Genomic DNA, 13,304 nt, shown 5'->3' on the forward strand with positions numbered 1-13,304 from the left:
CATCCTGAGGATTGGACACGGTCTTCCAAATATTTCATGTTTTATACATCTGTGTTCCCGCTCGTGCTGCTCCCTTAGGCTGTTGTCGACCATTCAAGCTCCAAGAGTAGTTGACTTGGCCAGATTATCCCTTTTTCCAAGCTAAAGATCAGTGCAGGCATAACCACGAGTCCTGTGGGCCTTTCCCAGGCTTTGCCTGCTGCCTTGGCCCTGATTCCTGGAAGGGGTGGACGTGGCTGTGCTGTTCCACATGCTCCTTATGCCGAGCCCATTTTCAGGGAACTCTGGTCTCAGTTGAATCATGGAATATCCAGAGCTGGAAGGGACTCACAAGGATCAAAGTCCATCTCCTGGCCCTGCACAGGACAGCCCCAATCCCAGTCCCTCTATGAGCCTCTTTACTGAGCTCTCTGAGGTGCTACAACAAGTTTAGCACCATCCTAATTGAAGGATTCCAGCTCAATCCCCGTACCTTCCCTTCTCCAGCATCTGGGAGCCTGCTGCTCTCAGAGTGTTCCTGGCTCTTTAAGTGTAAATCTGAACAAGAAAAAGATATATTTAAGTGTATGTCTGAACAAAACCAGGCATTTCAGAGCAGGATGAGATGGTCACAGCGTGCATAAGTATATCCACAGGCCCAAATTTTCACAGAATTTTTATTTTTGCTTCCATAACTCAAAATCCCTTATCCCGGCCCGAGATCTTTGTCAGTCCTGATGCTGAGCTGTATTTTGATTTCAAATCCTGGCCAGCACGAGGCTGTCCCTGTGTGCTGGTACTTCATGGGAACACTTGCTGCCTAATGACCAGGAGTGGTTTTGGCACCACTGAGCAGGGTCTGAAGCTGTCATGGGGTTTTATTTCCACCTCCTGCACACTGACAGTGGAGCAGTGTTTGGGGGTAGGTGCAGATCCTAAGTACACACTTCCAAGCCCTCCAGCCTCCTTTGTTTCCATGCTCTGGCTGAGGTGCAGAAGGTGCTCAGAGCAGTAAATTGAGGTGAAGTTCCCAAATTTTGCTGGCACTAAACTCCAGTTTCCCAGACTGGAGTCATGTGAGGCTCCCACCTTCTCCCTGTAAAATCAGGATTATCTTACCCTATAAAAATGCTCCATCCAGTCACTGACAGGAGCAGGATGAGTGGTGGTGTCATGGAATAAGTCACAGGAGAAGTGATGGACAAAACCCATGTGAGGGCAGGGACCTCTGAGCTCATGGGGTGTGGTGTCTGTAGCTGAGATTTGTGTTTGCATCTGTCTGACGTCCCAGAGACGTTTTCCTTCCTGCAGCAGGCCAGGGCAATTAAACAATTAGAGGTGGATTATTTCTTTTAATGGTAGGGTTTATGGAAATCTTTTATATGTAGATCTAATCAGGAGTTCATTAGGATCCCACATGTGATCCTATTATATATGTGATTAAACTGCCTCTGCTGTAAGGACAGTGGAACATTTCCTTTGTTAGGCAGAGAGGTGTTGTGCTGCAGACCTGTCTGATCCATGGGACTTTTATTCCCCCCCAGTTCCTTGGAATAGCCCATCCCGACTGACAACTGCCCCCTTGTCCTCTGTTCAAGCACTTGGGAGGGACAGGACTGAGCTCCATCTCAGAGAGAAGCCAAATGAACATTCAGCACCTCTTTTGCACACCATGGCTGTGGAAGAAATCCACAGCTCCCAAATATTTTGAATGCTGAGCAAGGCATCCTGGGGAAAAAAATGGATTTTTTATTTTTTCCCATATAAAACACATTCAGGTTTCAAAGCACCTGTGTGCTCCAGGGTTGTAAGTTGAATTTCAAGCCATGAAATGTCTCTTATGTAGTTTTTGGCAATCCCTGCTTTCCGTGGGGACGCATCCAGGGATCTGTGGGTGATCTCCAGCTGCTGGGGCTGAACCCCCACAGAGGAATTGAGGTACCAAAGAGACCAGACCTCCTTTTCCAGGGCCTGTGGGTCGTACCAGCTGTTGCCAGCGTGGCTCCAGCCCAGGAGGGGACAAGGGAGTGGGAGCCAGGACAAAGGACCTTACACAGCTCCTCACAGACAGGCTTCATTGTCCCGTGTCTCTGAGTCGACTCTGAGCACAAACAAGAGCTTTGTTTGTACCAGTGAAGCTGCTGCCAGGTTCTCCCTTCATTGTTTGGTCGAGTGCTGAAATGATTTTTGCAGGCACAGGTTTACTGCTTCGTGCCTTCCTGATCTGCTGCTCAGGGAAAACCACTGCCTGTGTGTCCATCCAGGCGAGGAGAGGAAACCCCCTCTCAGGTCCTGGAGCCTTCCTGCCTCTAGGCCAGGCTGCTGGTCAGGCCTTGGAAGCTTCCTGAGGAGACAGATTAATGATGTTAAGGGGGAAAATTTAGTTACCACTGCAAAAAAACCCCCAAAATATAATGAAGACGATGTGGCTATTTGAGAATTTGGGATTTGCTTCCAGACTTGCCGTGGTGAACTTGAAGTAAATTAATATATCTGAATCTCCAGCGTGTTTTATGGGCTGGGAATGGGTTTTAGAAGGAGCACAGCTAAGTTCCTGTGGTGGTTTGAATTCGGGATTTGAATTGGAGCTTTGGGAAAACGACCCATGGGCTGAGGGGTCCAGGCTGTGAGCAGAGGTGGGGTTGTCACACCTCACACAGTGCAGGCTGTTCCACGACAAATACAACTATGACTCAAAATGCAGAATATTCTCATTATTTGAGATCAGCTGAAAGGGTTTTGCCATCCAGACCTCTGGAAATCCCCATGGAACTGTCTATTCACAGGTCCATTCAGCAGCTAATTCTGGTGAGCTTCCCAGTGTTTAAAGCAAGCAAAGTAACTGAGTTACATCTGTTAACTAAACCCCATATTTATTTTCAGGAAGCACAAACATTTGCACTCGGAGGTGAATGTTGTAAAATAAGTGTCGTAAATCCTTCAGTTTTCTGTTTTGAATGGAATTTTTGACACGTTTAAAGTGTGAACAGTCTCCCATTGCTTTTGGTTTGCAACATTTTTCTCTCTGACAGCAGAATTATTGGGCATTTTCTGTGGCTCCCGCAGGCTGAGCCATTTCATTTGCAGTCAGGGGTTGCATCATTTGCTGCAAACAGGGAATGAGCTATTTCCCAATTATCCATCCCTTCAGCCAGCACTTAGGCAGGTGATATGAGACAGCAGGATCTAGTGGGAGTTGAGGTGTATTAAAAAGAGCATTTTTGGATCGCTTTGTGCCACTTAATCCATTAAAACCAATGGAACATGTCCAAGGCTGTGGGCCTTTGGTATATTTGGGCTCCTGGTCTGATAATTTATTTTTATTTGATATCTCTGTCATGTTCTTTAGGCTCTGTGTTACAGTTCCAGCCCTTGAAACAGCTGGTGTGGTCTTGTAAGCTCCTCCTTGCCTTGAGCTTGATTAAGAAGCTGGTTTTGGAGCGGGGACAAGTCTAACAGCTCGTTTCTAAATTTCATGGAAGTTTAGTGGAGCAGTGAGAGCTTTCTCACTGCTAAACCCCGAGTGTCTCTGTGACCTGGTGGGAATAAAAGCTGCTCACAGACACAAGGAGGTGTTTGACTCTTGGGGATTCAGGCACTGCCCCTTTGGGTTGTTTTTTTCTCTGGGTGGTTTCTGAATCTGTTTATGATGGAGCTCAAAAACAAAAGCAGTTCGAAAACAAAAGCCCAGACGTTTCTCCCATCAAAGGACACGGGGTGTGAGGAGGAAGAAGCAATAAAACAGGTTGTTCTCTTTTCCCTTTCAGAGGCATCGTCGCCAGCATTTTGGTTTTCTTGTGTTTCGGGGTGACCCAAGCTAAAGATGGACCCTTCTCAAGGCCTCACCCAGGTAATCCTCCTTGCTCCTTGGGTCACCCTGAGCTTTCTGACGAGCTGCCTGGTTTGTGGGGGAGCTCAGTGTTTGTGCTGCCTGCAGAGGAGGTGAGTTGTGACCTCAGCAATCCCAGGGGTTCATCAGCTTATCATCACACTTATCACACCGGCTCCACTCCATCCTGCCGGGCTTCCAGGCTGCCTGGAGCACAGAGCCTTTGCTTGGATCTCCCCTTTTGGCTTCCTGTTGTTAAGTGAAAAGCTTTGTGTGAACTGCCAGGTTCTTGAAACCTGAATTTCCCCCTGTTTATGCTCTGTTTTTTTTTTTTTCCTCCTCTCTGTACTCGTGACTGTGTATCCCCTGCTCCCTTTGCTCCATGTCCATTATCCCCAGAAACTGGGAGATCAGAAGCCCTTGATTATGATTTTAAAGACTTCTTGTAAGACTGGAAGTCTTGAAAGCGTTTGAAAGCCCAACACAAACCTCTTCCACGTAAATGTAGCAGCGGTTGAAACATGAAAATATTTCAATATCTTCCATCTTTTGCCTGTTTTTCGATGTGAATCGTTGAAAGAGAAAGAATTAAGGGAATTTATACGGGCTTAAATAATATTCCTGAAAGCATTGGGCTCTCCTGCAGCCCAGTGAAGCTTTAAGTGTTTTTTATGCCAAGAATTTAACCCTCCAGTTTAGGAATGAGAACCAGCAGACACCTCAGAAAACTTCAGGCAAAGCAGGAGTGGTTCCAGAGCAATGCCCTCTGCAAACCTGGGGGGTTTATTAAGTTTGCATTTCTGGGGCCTTATTAAATAGCAGATTTTAATCTTTCCTCCTGTTACAGTTAATTCTGGTTCCTCCTATAAAATAAACTACTCCTCTTAAGGACACCAGTGATATTTGGATGCATTCAGGGTTAGAACATCGGTGGGTTTGGGGTGGAAGCTGGTTTTATTCCCTAGAACAAACCAGTACAAATTGATGATGGGGAAAGTCCAATTTATGGCTAGCTCAGAGATGGTTTATGTTTTTTCTGGTTTATTTTCTGTCTAACATTGTTACTGTGTTTAAATATCTCTTCTTACTGGGGTTTATCCACCAGATTTATTTACACACAGCCCACCTTTGCCTTTGCTAAGGCAAAAAAAAACATTGCTAAAGCAACAAGTTTGGCTTCTGGTCTCCCCTTCAGTGTAACATTTTTGGCAGTCCTCCTTTGTGTGCTTTGAGTTTTCTGCTTTCAAGTGGCTCCCCAGACCTGCAGGATGTTGCAGCTGTGATTTTTGGGAGGGTGTGATGCTTCCCAGTATTTTTGGCAGAGCCTTGATGTCCCTCTTCACATGTTCCACGTGCTGCTTTCACGGCTGGGTGTCGGTGACTGGCAGGTGATCCCAAATCCTTCTGGTTCAGCTGATGAGGTGGCAGGAAATGTTCCCGGTTCCGGAGTGTGGAGCTGTGTTACGAGCTCCTCTGTCACTCCAGTCCCTTGGGATCATCTGGTTCTCTCCTTGCTGTCCCTGCCTTCCCTGCTGTGTGTCATTAACCTACTTTTCACTAAGGCCATTAAGGAAACTGATCCCAGCCACCACCTAAATGGCATCTGTCCAGAGTGGTGGCTTTATTTCTTTTTTTGGCCACCCTTTTAGGATTCCCAGCAATGGCAGCTTTAGCCAGGGGCTTCATCCAGCTTTACCGTTTTCCTGCTGATTTCACACAACCCCCCCTTTTCTCCAGTTTAACTAATAATTTGCTACATGGGCATATTCCATTATGGCCTGACTGTAATCCAGAAATGTGGGACTGTCATGGGAATAAGTAGCTCTGACTGTCTAGGCAAGACTTTACCAACTTACCCTGCTTTTACCCCGTTTTCCATTTCCTTCCTGTGAACCGTCGGCTTTGTTTGGTTCCATCCAAACCTCCTGGCAAGGAAGGAACAACTCCCTTAACCCCAGGGAGCAGAATTGCACAGGGGACAGATCTTAAGCTCTGCTTGAGGGTCCATTTGCTGGTGGCTGAACGGCCAAATTTGGGGAGTGACATTAATTTAACAGTAAAATTAATCCTGGGTGCTGTCAGCACCAGTAGCCTGTCTCACTGATATTTGCAAATAAAAGATACTCTTCATTCTCACTGTCAGCTCCTTTCTGGAGCTGTGAACGTGCCAACAGCCTGGTGTTGTAGGAGCTCAGGGATGCTTTATTGCCTTTGTCAAGATAACATGCCCACGTTTGTCATTCTGAAGGAATTTTCCGTGGCAGTTATTAATGCCCCAAGAAGTAGCTTTTAATATTCCCAGCCTTTGCCAGCAGTTATTTGGACTTAACACATCGTGTGTGACAGCACAAGCTGTCTGGGGAGTAAACTGTGAGGTTCTTGAGTAACCCATGGGGGTGGAGGGCTGGAATAGCTGGGAATGAGCAGGCAGGAAGGTGGGGACAAAACACAGGCCGCTGGTGGCACTGGAAGGAGCAGCCTTGTAATTGTGCAAAATCCTTTCATTAGGGCTTTATCCAGGGAATAGCAGTGATCTGCCCCTTCCTGACAGCTCCTGTGACAATTCAGGAGTCTGGGTACTCACTGCATGAGTGTTTTGTTCTGGGGACAGTGATCCTAATTGGCTGGGTGGAATAAATGAGGGCGAGCTGAGCCTTTAACTCAGATTTTTTTTCTGCCTTAACGCAGCGTTTAATGTGTTCAGACATTACATTTAAGAGTATAAAGCGGCCCTCCCAGGCTGGGATGAGAATCAGTGTCCCAGCCTCCCAGTCCTGGCAGCTCCCAGCTCCCACAGGTGGTGCTTTGGACCTCAGCTGCCTGTGGAAAAGCTGCCACCTCTGCTCAGCATCCACAGCTCCAGCAGAAGTGCTTTGCTTGGGCAAACCCAAACTGGGATTTTGGTGTTTCTTTACTCATTTAGCCCTTCAGGTGGTATGGGCCAAGCTCTGACCAGAAGCAGGTAAGAGGCTTGGTTGTGCCCTCTGCTCCCTGGGACGTGTTGATGTCCTCTTCCCAAATCCCTGCAATGGCAGCAGCTTGGTGTTGGATCCCAGGAATCACTGGGTTTTCAGGTGTGTCAATGCTTAGCAGAAGCCTCCTTAACCAGGAGGAAAGCCCTGGTTGGAAGAAGGCAAAATGGCAGGTGAATTTAAGGAAAACAAGTATTAAGAGATCTGCCAAAAATAACTTTACAGCTGGTCCAGGAAGGGAGAGGGAACAGTGTTTGTGCAGCCTTGGAAATGTGGTGGTTCTGGGGTACAGATACAAAGTGTGTTAAAAACTTCTAAGGGACCTCTGTCACAGCACTAAAGCAGAGCCAGATCTTAGTTTTTAATTATGGATTTTTGCTGAGCATATTCAGCAGCTGCCAGAACCATGTGAATAGAGAGGAAGAAAAGCTCAGGTAAGGATTTAGGTTTCTCTGCTTTCTGAGCCTCCATCAGGTTCAGACCCACATTCCTGTCTGTGAGCAGTGTTAAAGCCTCTCTCCTACAAGGCTTTATGGGTTAGAAAAAGCAGCATTTTCAGGCATCTGGCAGTGACATTTGAAGGAAACTCTGCTCGGTTCTGGAGGGAGAAGTGTGGTGATGAAAGGTTATTTCTCCCTGCTGGCTTGAACCTGGTGCCAGCCTGGGAATAGTTTCCTCTCTTCCAAAGAATCCTGTGACCAGTGGAGGGGTTTTTTTTGGCTGTTTGGTTTTTCCTAAGCTGTGTTCTGGAAGGACAAGAGGGTGAAAGCTGTCACAGAGCTCTGAATTGCTGTTCTCTGAGGGCCACACCTGCCTTTTTCATTTTCTTTTTTTTTATTTTTTTTTTTAAATTTTTTTTTTATTTTCCAGAAGTGTCAAGTAGGTGATTTTGATGACGCTAATTTAGCACTTTTGCTGAAAAAAACATTCCCACCTTCTCACATTTTGATTTATTTTAATGATGGTGTCAAAAACAGGTTGTCAGGGACTGCTTTTAACAATGTGGGGGATTTGTCGGTAGGTTTGGTTGGTTTTCTTCTTTTTCTTTTTGCTTCTTTGTTGTTTTGTTTTTTTTTTTTTTTTTTATAATTTATTTTCTACTTGAGGCTGAGTTGGGCACAGGCACATTTTGGTTTGGGTGCAAACAACCCCTGAGAAGCTCTGAATTTAAATATCCACTTGGAATGTCAAGCTCTGCTGAATTACCTGGTGTAGAATTTTTGGATCTGGATGGGGAAAACTGCTGGAGCTCTGTGTGTGCCCACCCTGGCTCTGCATCGACTTCTTAGGGCAGGTGGGGAGTTCAGAGCCCAGAAGTCACTTGGTGGAACAGAGGCCAAACCAGTCTCTGTGCGGAGCAGGAACAAGCCCACGGAGCACAAAACTTCCACCCAGGACAGGCAGAGAGCCCGTGACCCGAGGGCTGAGCCTGTCAGGAGATCTGAGGTGCTGAGGAGGGAGCTGGAAGCGTGCAGACACTGTAATTTGGGCAGCCTTTGGTGTTGCTCAGCGTGAGAAGATCCACAGTCACAGGTCTGGGGAGGGCGAGAGCAGCCCCGGGCTCTGCAGAGCTGAGCTTTGCATCACCTTTGCTGTGGAGAGTTTCAGGTGACCTCACATGCCTTGCAACCAGCTAAAACCTTTGATGTTATTTTTTTTAATTTAATTCCAAGTAAAAGTGAAATTGTCCTTGGGATTTTGAAATGCTTTCTGCCCCGTGAGGGCACAACCCCGTCTTCAGGCCAAAAGCTGGGCTTCCAAAAGTGGCTATGCCCGGGCTGGTTGAGCTGAGGTTGGACAGGTCAGGGCACCTGAGATCAAGGAGGACATTGAGGAAGGATCTAGTTCTTTTCCAAGGACTGCTGGATTCTGATTCCTAACTGGGAAGTGTTTTGTTGGGTGGGAGTGTTCTGGAGCCTGGTCCCTTCTCCCAGATCCAGGTCAGTGCCTGAGCCACTCCAGCAAGCTTGCACAGCAGCCTGTGTAGGAGTGGAAGGTCCTTTCTGGCTGTATCCCTCAGGAGGGGTGGGGAACACCGTGCTTGGGAGCTGGGATTTGTGACTTCTTGGTGGGAGCATCTCTTGAAACGAAATTGGTTCCCAGAGATGCTGTGGCTGCCCCATCCCTGGAAGTTTTCCAGGCCAGGTTGGACAGGGCTTGGAGCAACTTGAGCTAGTGGAAGGCGTCCCTGCCTTTGGCAGGGGGTGGCACTGGATGGGCTTTAAGGTCCCTTCCCACCCAAACCATTCCAGGATTCCATGTTTGGTGATATTGCAGTAAATGAGTAATTAACTGCTGGTTTATTGAAAACTTTGTAACATCCCCCCCGTCTCTCTCTGCAGCTTACTGGAGGTTTTGGCTGTGTGTCAGTGTGGTGTATGAGCTCTTCCTCATCTTCATCCTCTTCCAGGTAAGTGACTTAGATCTCCAGTTCCTGAATGCCACTTTATTGTGGAGATCAACCCCTTCGTGGTGTGATTTTTTTTTTTCACTGACAGCAGGAGATGCTCTTCAGTTTTGTGAAATCGAATCTTTGGGCTTTTTAAAGAGACTTGAGAGCTGAGGGAAATTATGATATAAAAATGTTTCACCTGCTCTGACCCCCAGATGCCCTCAGCCCAGAACACTGGGGTAAAGTGTTCTTAGGTGAGCTGGTTCTTGTTCAGATCAAACAATCAGGAGTTGGTTTTTCACACATCCAGTCTCTGCTCTGCTGGGCCTGCTGTGACCTGGGGGGGGAATTCAGCTGGTTTCACCTTCTGAAATACCTTTGGCCTTGAATGACAGGTGCTTTGAATATTTGGGGTTTTTGCAATAAACCAGACCTTCACACCCAGCTTTGTCTGGTGGCAGGAGCTGAGGAGGAGGCTTTTTCTAGAAAAACATGCCATTGGTGCTTCCAAATAAAGCAGTTTTTACCATATTCTTTTTTTACCACATTTTAGCATATCCTGTCCTTCTTTAGTAAAGAGAATTTCCCCCTGACTTTTACAGTTCCATCACTTCTCAGAAGGGCATAAGTTTGAGGAAATGTCTTGAGCCAATATACTCATCAGGCAGCCTTAAAAATCATTTTAGGTGAGAGAAGGATGAGGAATGTGCTTTTTTTAAAAAAAAAAAAGTTTGGCCTTTAGAGGCCACATGACTTGAGGAAGTGAGGCTGGAATTGGGATGTGTGGGATCTGCCTGCTGCTGGAGTAGGGCTTTTGCTTTGCAAACAAGGTTTTAATATTGATCAAACCCTTTCCATGTCATCAGAGATTTCCTTTGGTTCCAGCATTTCTTGTTCTGCTTGCCTGTACTGGTGTAGCTGTGAATTCCAGTAGAAAAGCCTGGAATGGCTTTGCTTTCCCCTGGCAGCACGTGGTATGACCAGAGATTTAGTGGTTAAGGAACTCCCTGTTGTTGCTCAGCTCTTTCTAAAAATACCTCCTTGCCTTGCCCAGGTTTAAATAAGGTGAAATTCTGCTGACCCTGCAGGTGACTGAACTTCCTTACAGCAAACACAAGCTGGCTCGTGGCTGAGCCTTGTCTCAGTGGGTTTATTCTATAATTTTATTATTGCTCTGTCAGTTAATGTTGGCCTTGTCCTGCTTTGCTGCCTGTCCCAGTGCTTCTGGGGTGAAACCCCTGACCACAAATTCACTGGGAAATTAATGCTCAGCAGGTGTGTGGCTGATCTGCAGGCAAATTTTAATAGGTTTGGGTCGTTTGGGTAATTTCTTCTTGCTGTTTCCTTCGAGCCTCTCACATGTCCTTGACTGGAAAGGGGTGTTGGGAAGGGTGAGCTGTGTGGAGGTTTTGGGAGGGATGGGGTGGCTCAGAGCAATGCCTTAGGGAACAGGGTTAAGGATCGCTGATTTCTCATCTTTAAGAAATATTAAGGTCATTCTGTAGGCATTTTCCCTTTACTGTGTAGGGTTGGAGAGGCTCAGAGTCAGGTACATGTGTGAGGCTTCAAAACCCGGATGTATTTCAAGGACTGTTACAGATCAATTTGAAGATCATCGTTGGTCTTAATTCTCTCTGTACCTTCTGTGCACGAATCCCTCACATGTACCCCTTGTTTGTGTGCTCCTTTGCAGACTGTGCAGGATGGGAGGCAGTTCATGAAGTACATTGACCCACATTTAGGGGTTCCTCTGCCAGAAAGAGACTACGGGGGCAACTGCCTTATTTATGACCCTGGCAACGAGACAGATCCCTTTCACAACATCTGGGTAAGGAACAAACTCGATGAGTCTGGGTTTTTTTGTTAAAAGATTGCTTCACTGAGCTCTTCAGAGTGCAGCTGGGAGTCTGTCTGAGTGCTGAGTCACAGCACAGGCCGTGACTGGCTCTTCAGCTGCCTTATTTCCCTTCTCTTGACCTTCCCTGTCCATCAGGTGGAGATGTGTCTCTGGATCCTAATTACCTGATTGCCCAGGGGTGAACTGTTTGACAGCCCTTCTTTCTCAGGTTGTTGATGTCAAGTTTGGATTTCTTTGGGTGCTTAAAGAATCTTCTCCTCGGTCAGCTCGGGGCACAAAGTCCATCCCAGAATGGTTTGGGTTGGAAAGGTCCTTAATGATGTAGTTCCAACTCCTTGCCATGGGCAGGGGTGCCTTTCACTAACCCAGGTTGCTCCAGCAACAGAAGCTGCACTTTTCTGAGTGCCAGGAACCATCAGGTGGCTGTTTTTTGCTGGCAAACAGAAGACTTGAAATTCAGGGGCAAAGCAATTATGGTTATTTGCAGCTCTCTGATTGCTTCTGTCCTCACATCAGGCAAGGAACAGGACAGTTCAGCACTGAAGAGGTGGTCTCTGCTCTACCAACGTTATCCTAATCCCAATTGCTGCCCCACAGAATTGCTGTCTTAGCTTGTTTCATCGCTGTACTTGGGAACAAACACTCCTAAAATCCATCAAGTGTTTATGTGTGAAACAACAGAAGTCCATTGCTGCATTTTTCTTGGAACAAAAAAAACAAACGACTGTTTTTGTAGTGTAATGACCTACACTCTGTTCTTGGGTTCCAGGACAAGCTGGATGGATTTGTTCCTGCTCACTTTTTTGGCTGGTACCTGAAGGTAAGAATGGCCTTGGTCAGTTATCCCCAGGCTGTGTTTGGAATACAGGAAAAGCCTTTTTTTCCCCCTTTTTTTTTTTTGTCCTTTCTCCTGCCCATGTTAGGCCACCTCATTCCTGGCCAAAGCTGTGTTACATCCACTGGGATTCATTCTGGGGCAGATCAATAAAGACCTTTATTCCTGTGGCAAGAAATGCTGGAATGACCTTTGGAAGTGGAGTGTGGGACAGGCAGTGACAGTCTGCTCTTCCCAAACACTCATAGGCTGCTACTGCTGCTTTCCCAGTGGCATCAAATCAGGATTTTAAACCATTAAATGGGCAGAGATTTAATTCTTGTTACTTTTTAGTCAGTATCAACCAACTGTGGAAGAAATTCCAGCTGTGCTTGTCTCTTGCAAAACATTCAACACGTGGTTTGCTTTGATTATTTTGGTCTAAATATTATCTTTTTTAACCAGAGCGGACTTACTAACTCACTTGATTTTGCCCCCCTGCAGACCTTGTGTGGGTTTTTACCCACAAGCCCACCAGAAATAACAATCTGACAAAACTCAGCTCTTTTAAAAACAGAGCTGGAGCTGTTGCTTTGTGTTTTCATTTCAAAAGTGCAGATGTGTTCTTGGGTTGGTTTGGGGTTTTCCCCATAAGCAAAGGTGAGTTTGCTGGGCGTGGGGAGACCTGGACTTCAGCCTATTGGTGGCTTGTTCTGTTAATGAGATGAGTGATAAATTTGGAAAACTTGGATCTTTCTCATCCAAGACAAACAAATTAGAAACTTAAATGTCAAAACAGCATTTCAGTTAACATTCCGTGGTTATTTTTACAGATAAATTATACTGAGGAAAAATGTCTAAATTTTAAAAAAACCCCTGCTATAATGCCTAAATTGTGAGTGCCTGACGACAGGACATAAGGGGAGTAGTAACACATTCCTGAGGCACTGAAATGGGATAGAATTCCATATGCCAGTGGAGCTGTTCTTATCTAGGTCTGGGAGAAGCCTGGGTTTTGTCAAAGAGGCTGAGATCGAGGTGAACCCCGCAGGGTTTTTTTTCCTGGGCTGCTCAGCTAGACAGAAACTTGGCTGCTGGATTTTCTCTGGGTCATAACACATTTGCCTGTTAAATATGCTAAATATTAACATATTTCTCTCTTAAAAGCTGGAGGGTTGAGTGTGTTGTCCCAATAAACAGAGGTGGGCCATGTGTTTGGGTTTTTCCCCAGATCTCAAAAGCAATGTTGGGAATGAATGTGCCTTATTCATCAGAAATTATTTTGGCTTTGTAGTAATTTAGAGCCCGTGAAAAGGCTCTGAAAAGCCTTTTTTTGAGCAGTGTTAGAACCTTGCTGCCTGTGGTGGTCGAGCACCCAGTAATTCCCTCCATTTACCTAATTCCCTGCCTGCTGAATCCCATCTTACCTGCCTCTGTTCTTTGGTGGGCTGGGATTTGTG

The 13,304-nt window shown here is 46.2% G+C and overlaps 1 protein-coding gene across 2 annotated transcripts in view; it reads left to right on the forward strand.

The window, feature by feature from the left end:
- The window catches only part of PTDSS2 (phosphatidylserine synthase 2), a 33,828-nt gene that overhangs the window by 10,380 nt on the left and 10,144 nt on the right, over window positions 1-13,304 (forward strand). For both annotated transcript variants that reach the window (XM_064659870.1, XM_064659872.1), the window contains exons 3-6: window positions 3,747-3,829; window positions 9,123-9,190; window positions 10,866-11,000; window positions 11,800-11,850. In XM_064659870.1, coding sequence (XP_064515940.1) covers window positions 3,747-3,829; window positions 9,123-9,190; window positions 10,866-11,000; window positions 11,800-11,850 — 337 coding nt within the window. The remainder of the gene's footprint in view (window positions 1-3,746; window positions 3,830-9,122; window positions 9,191-10,865; window positions 11,001-11,799; window positions 11,851-13,304) is intronic.

This window comes from Pseudopipra pipra, chromosome 6 (assembly GCF_036250125.1).
Source record: "Pseudopipra pipra isolate bDixPip1 chromosome 6, bDixPip1.hap1, whole genome shotgun sequence".
Classification (NCBI taxonomy): Eukaryota; Metazoa; Chordata; class Aves; order Passeriformes; family Pipridae; genus Pseudopipra; species Pseudopipra pipra.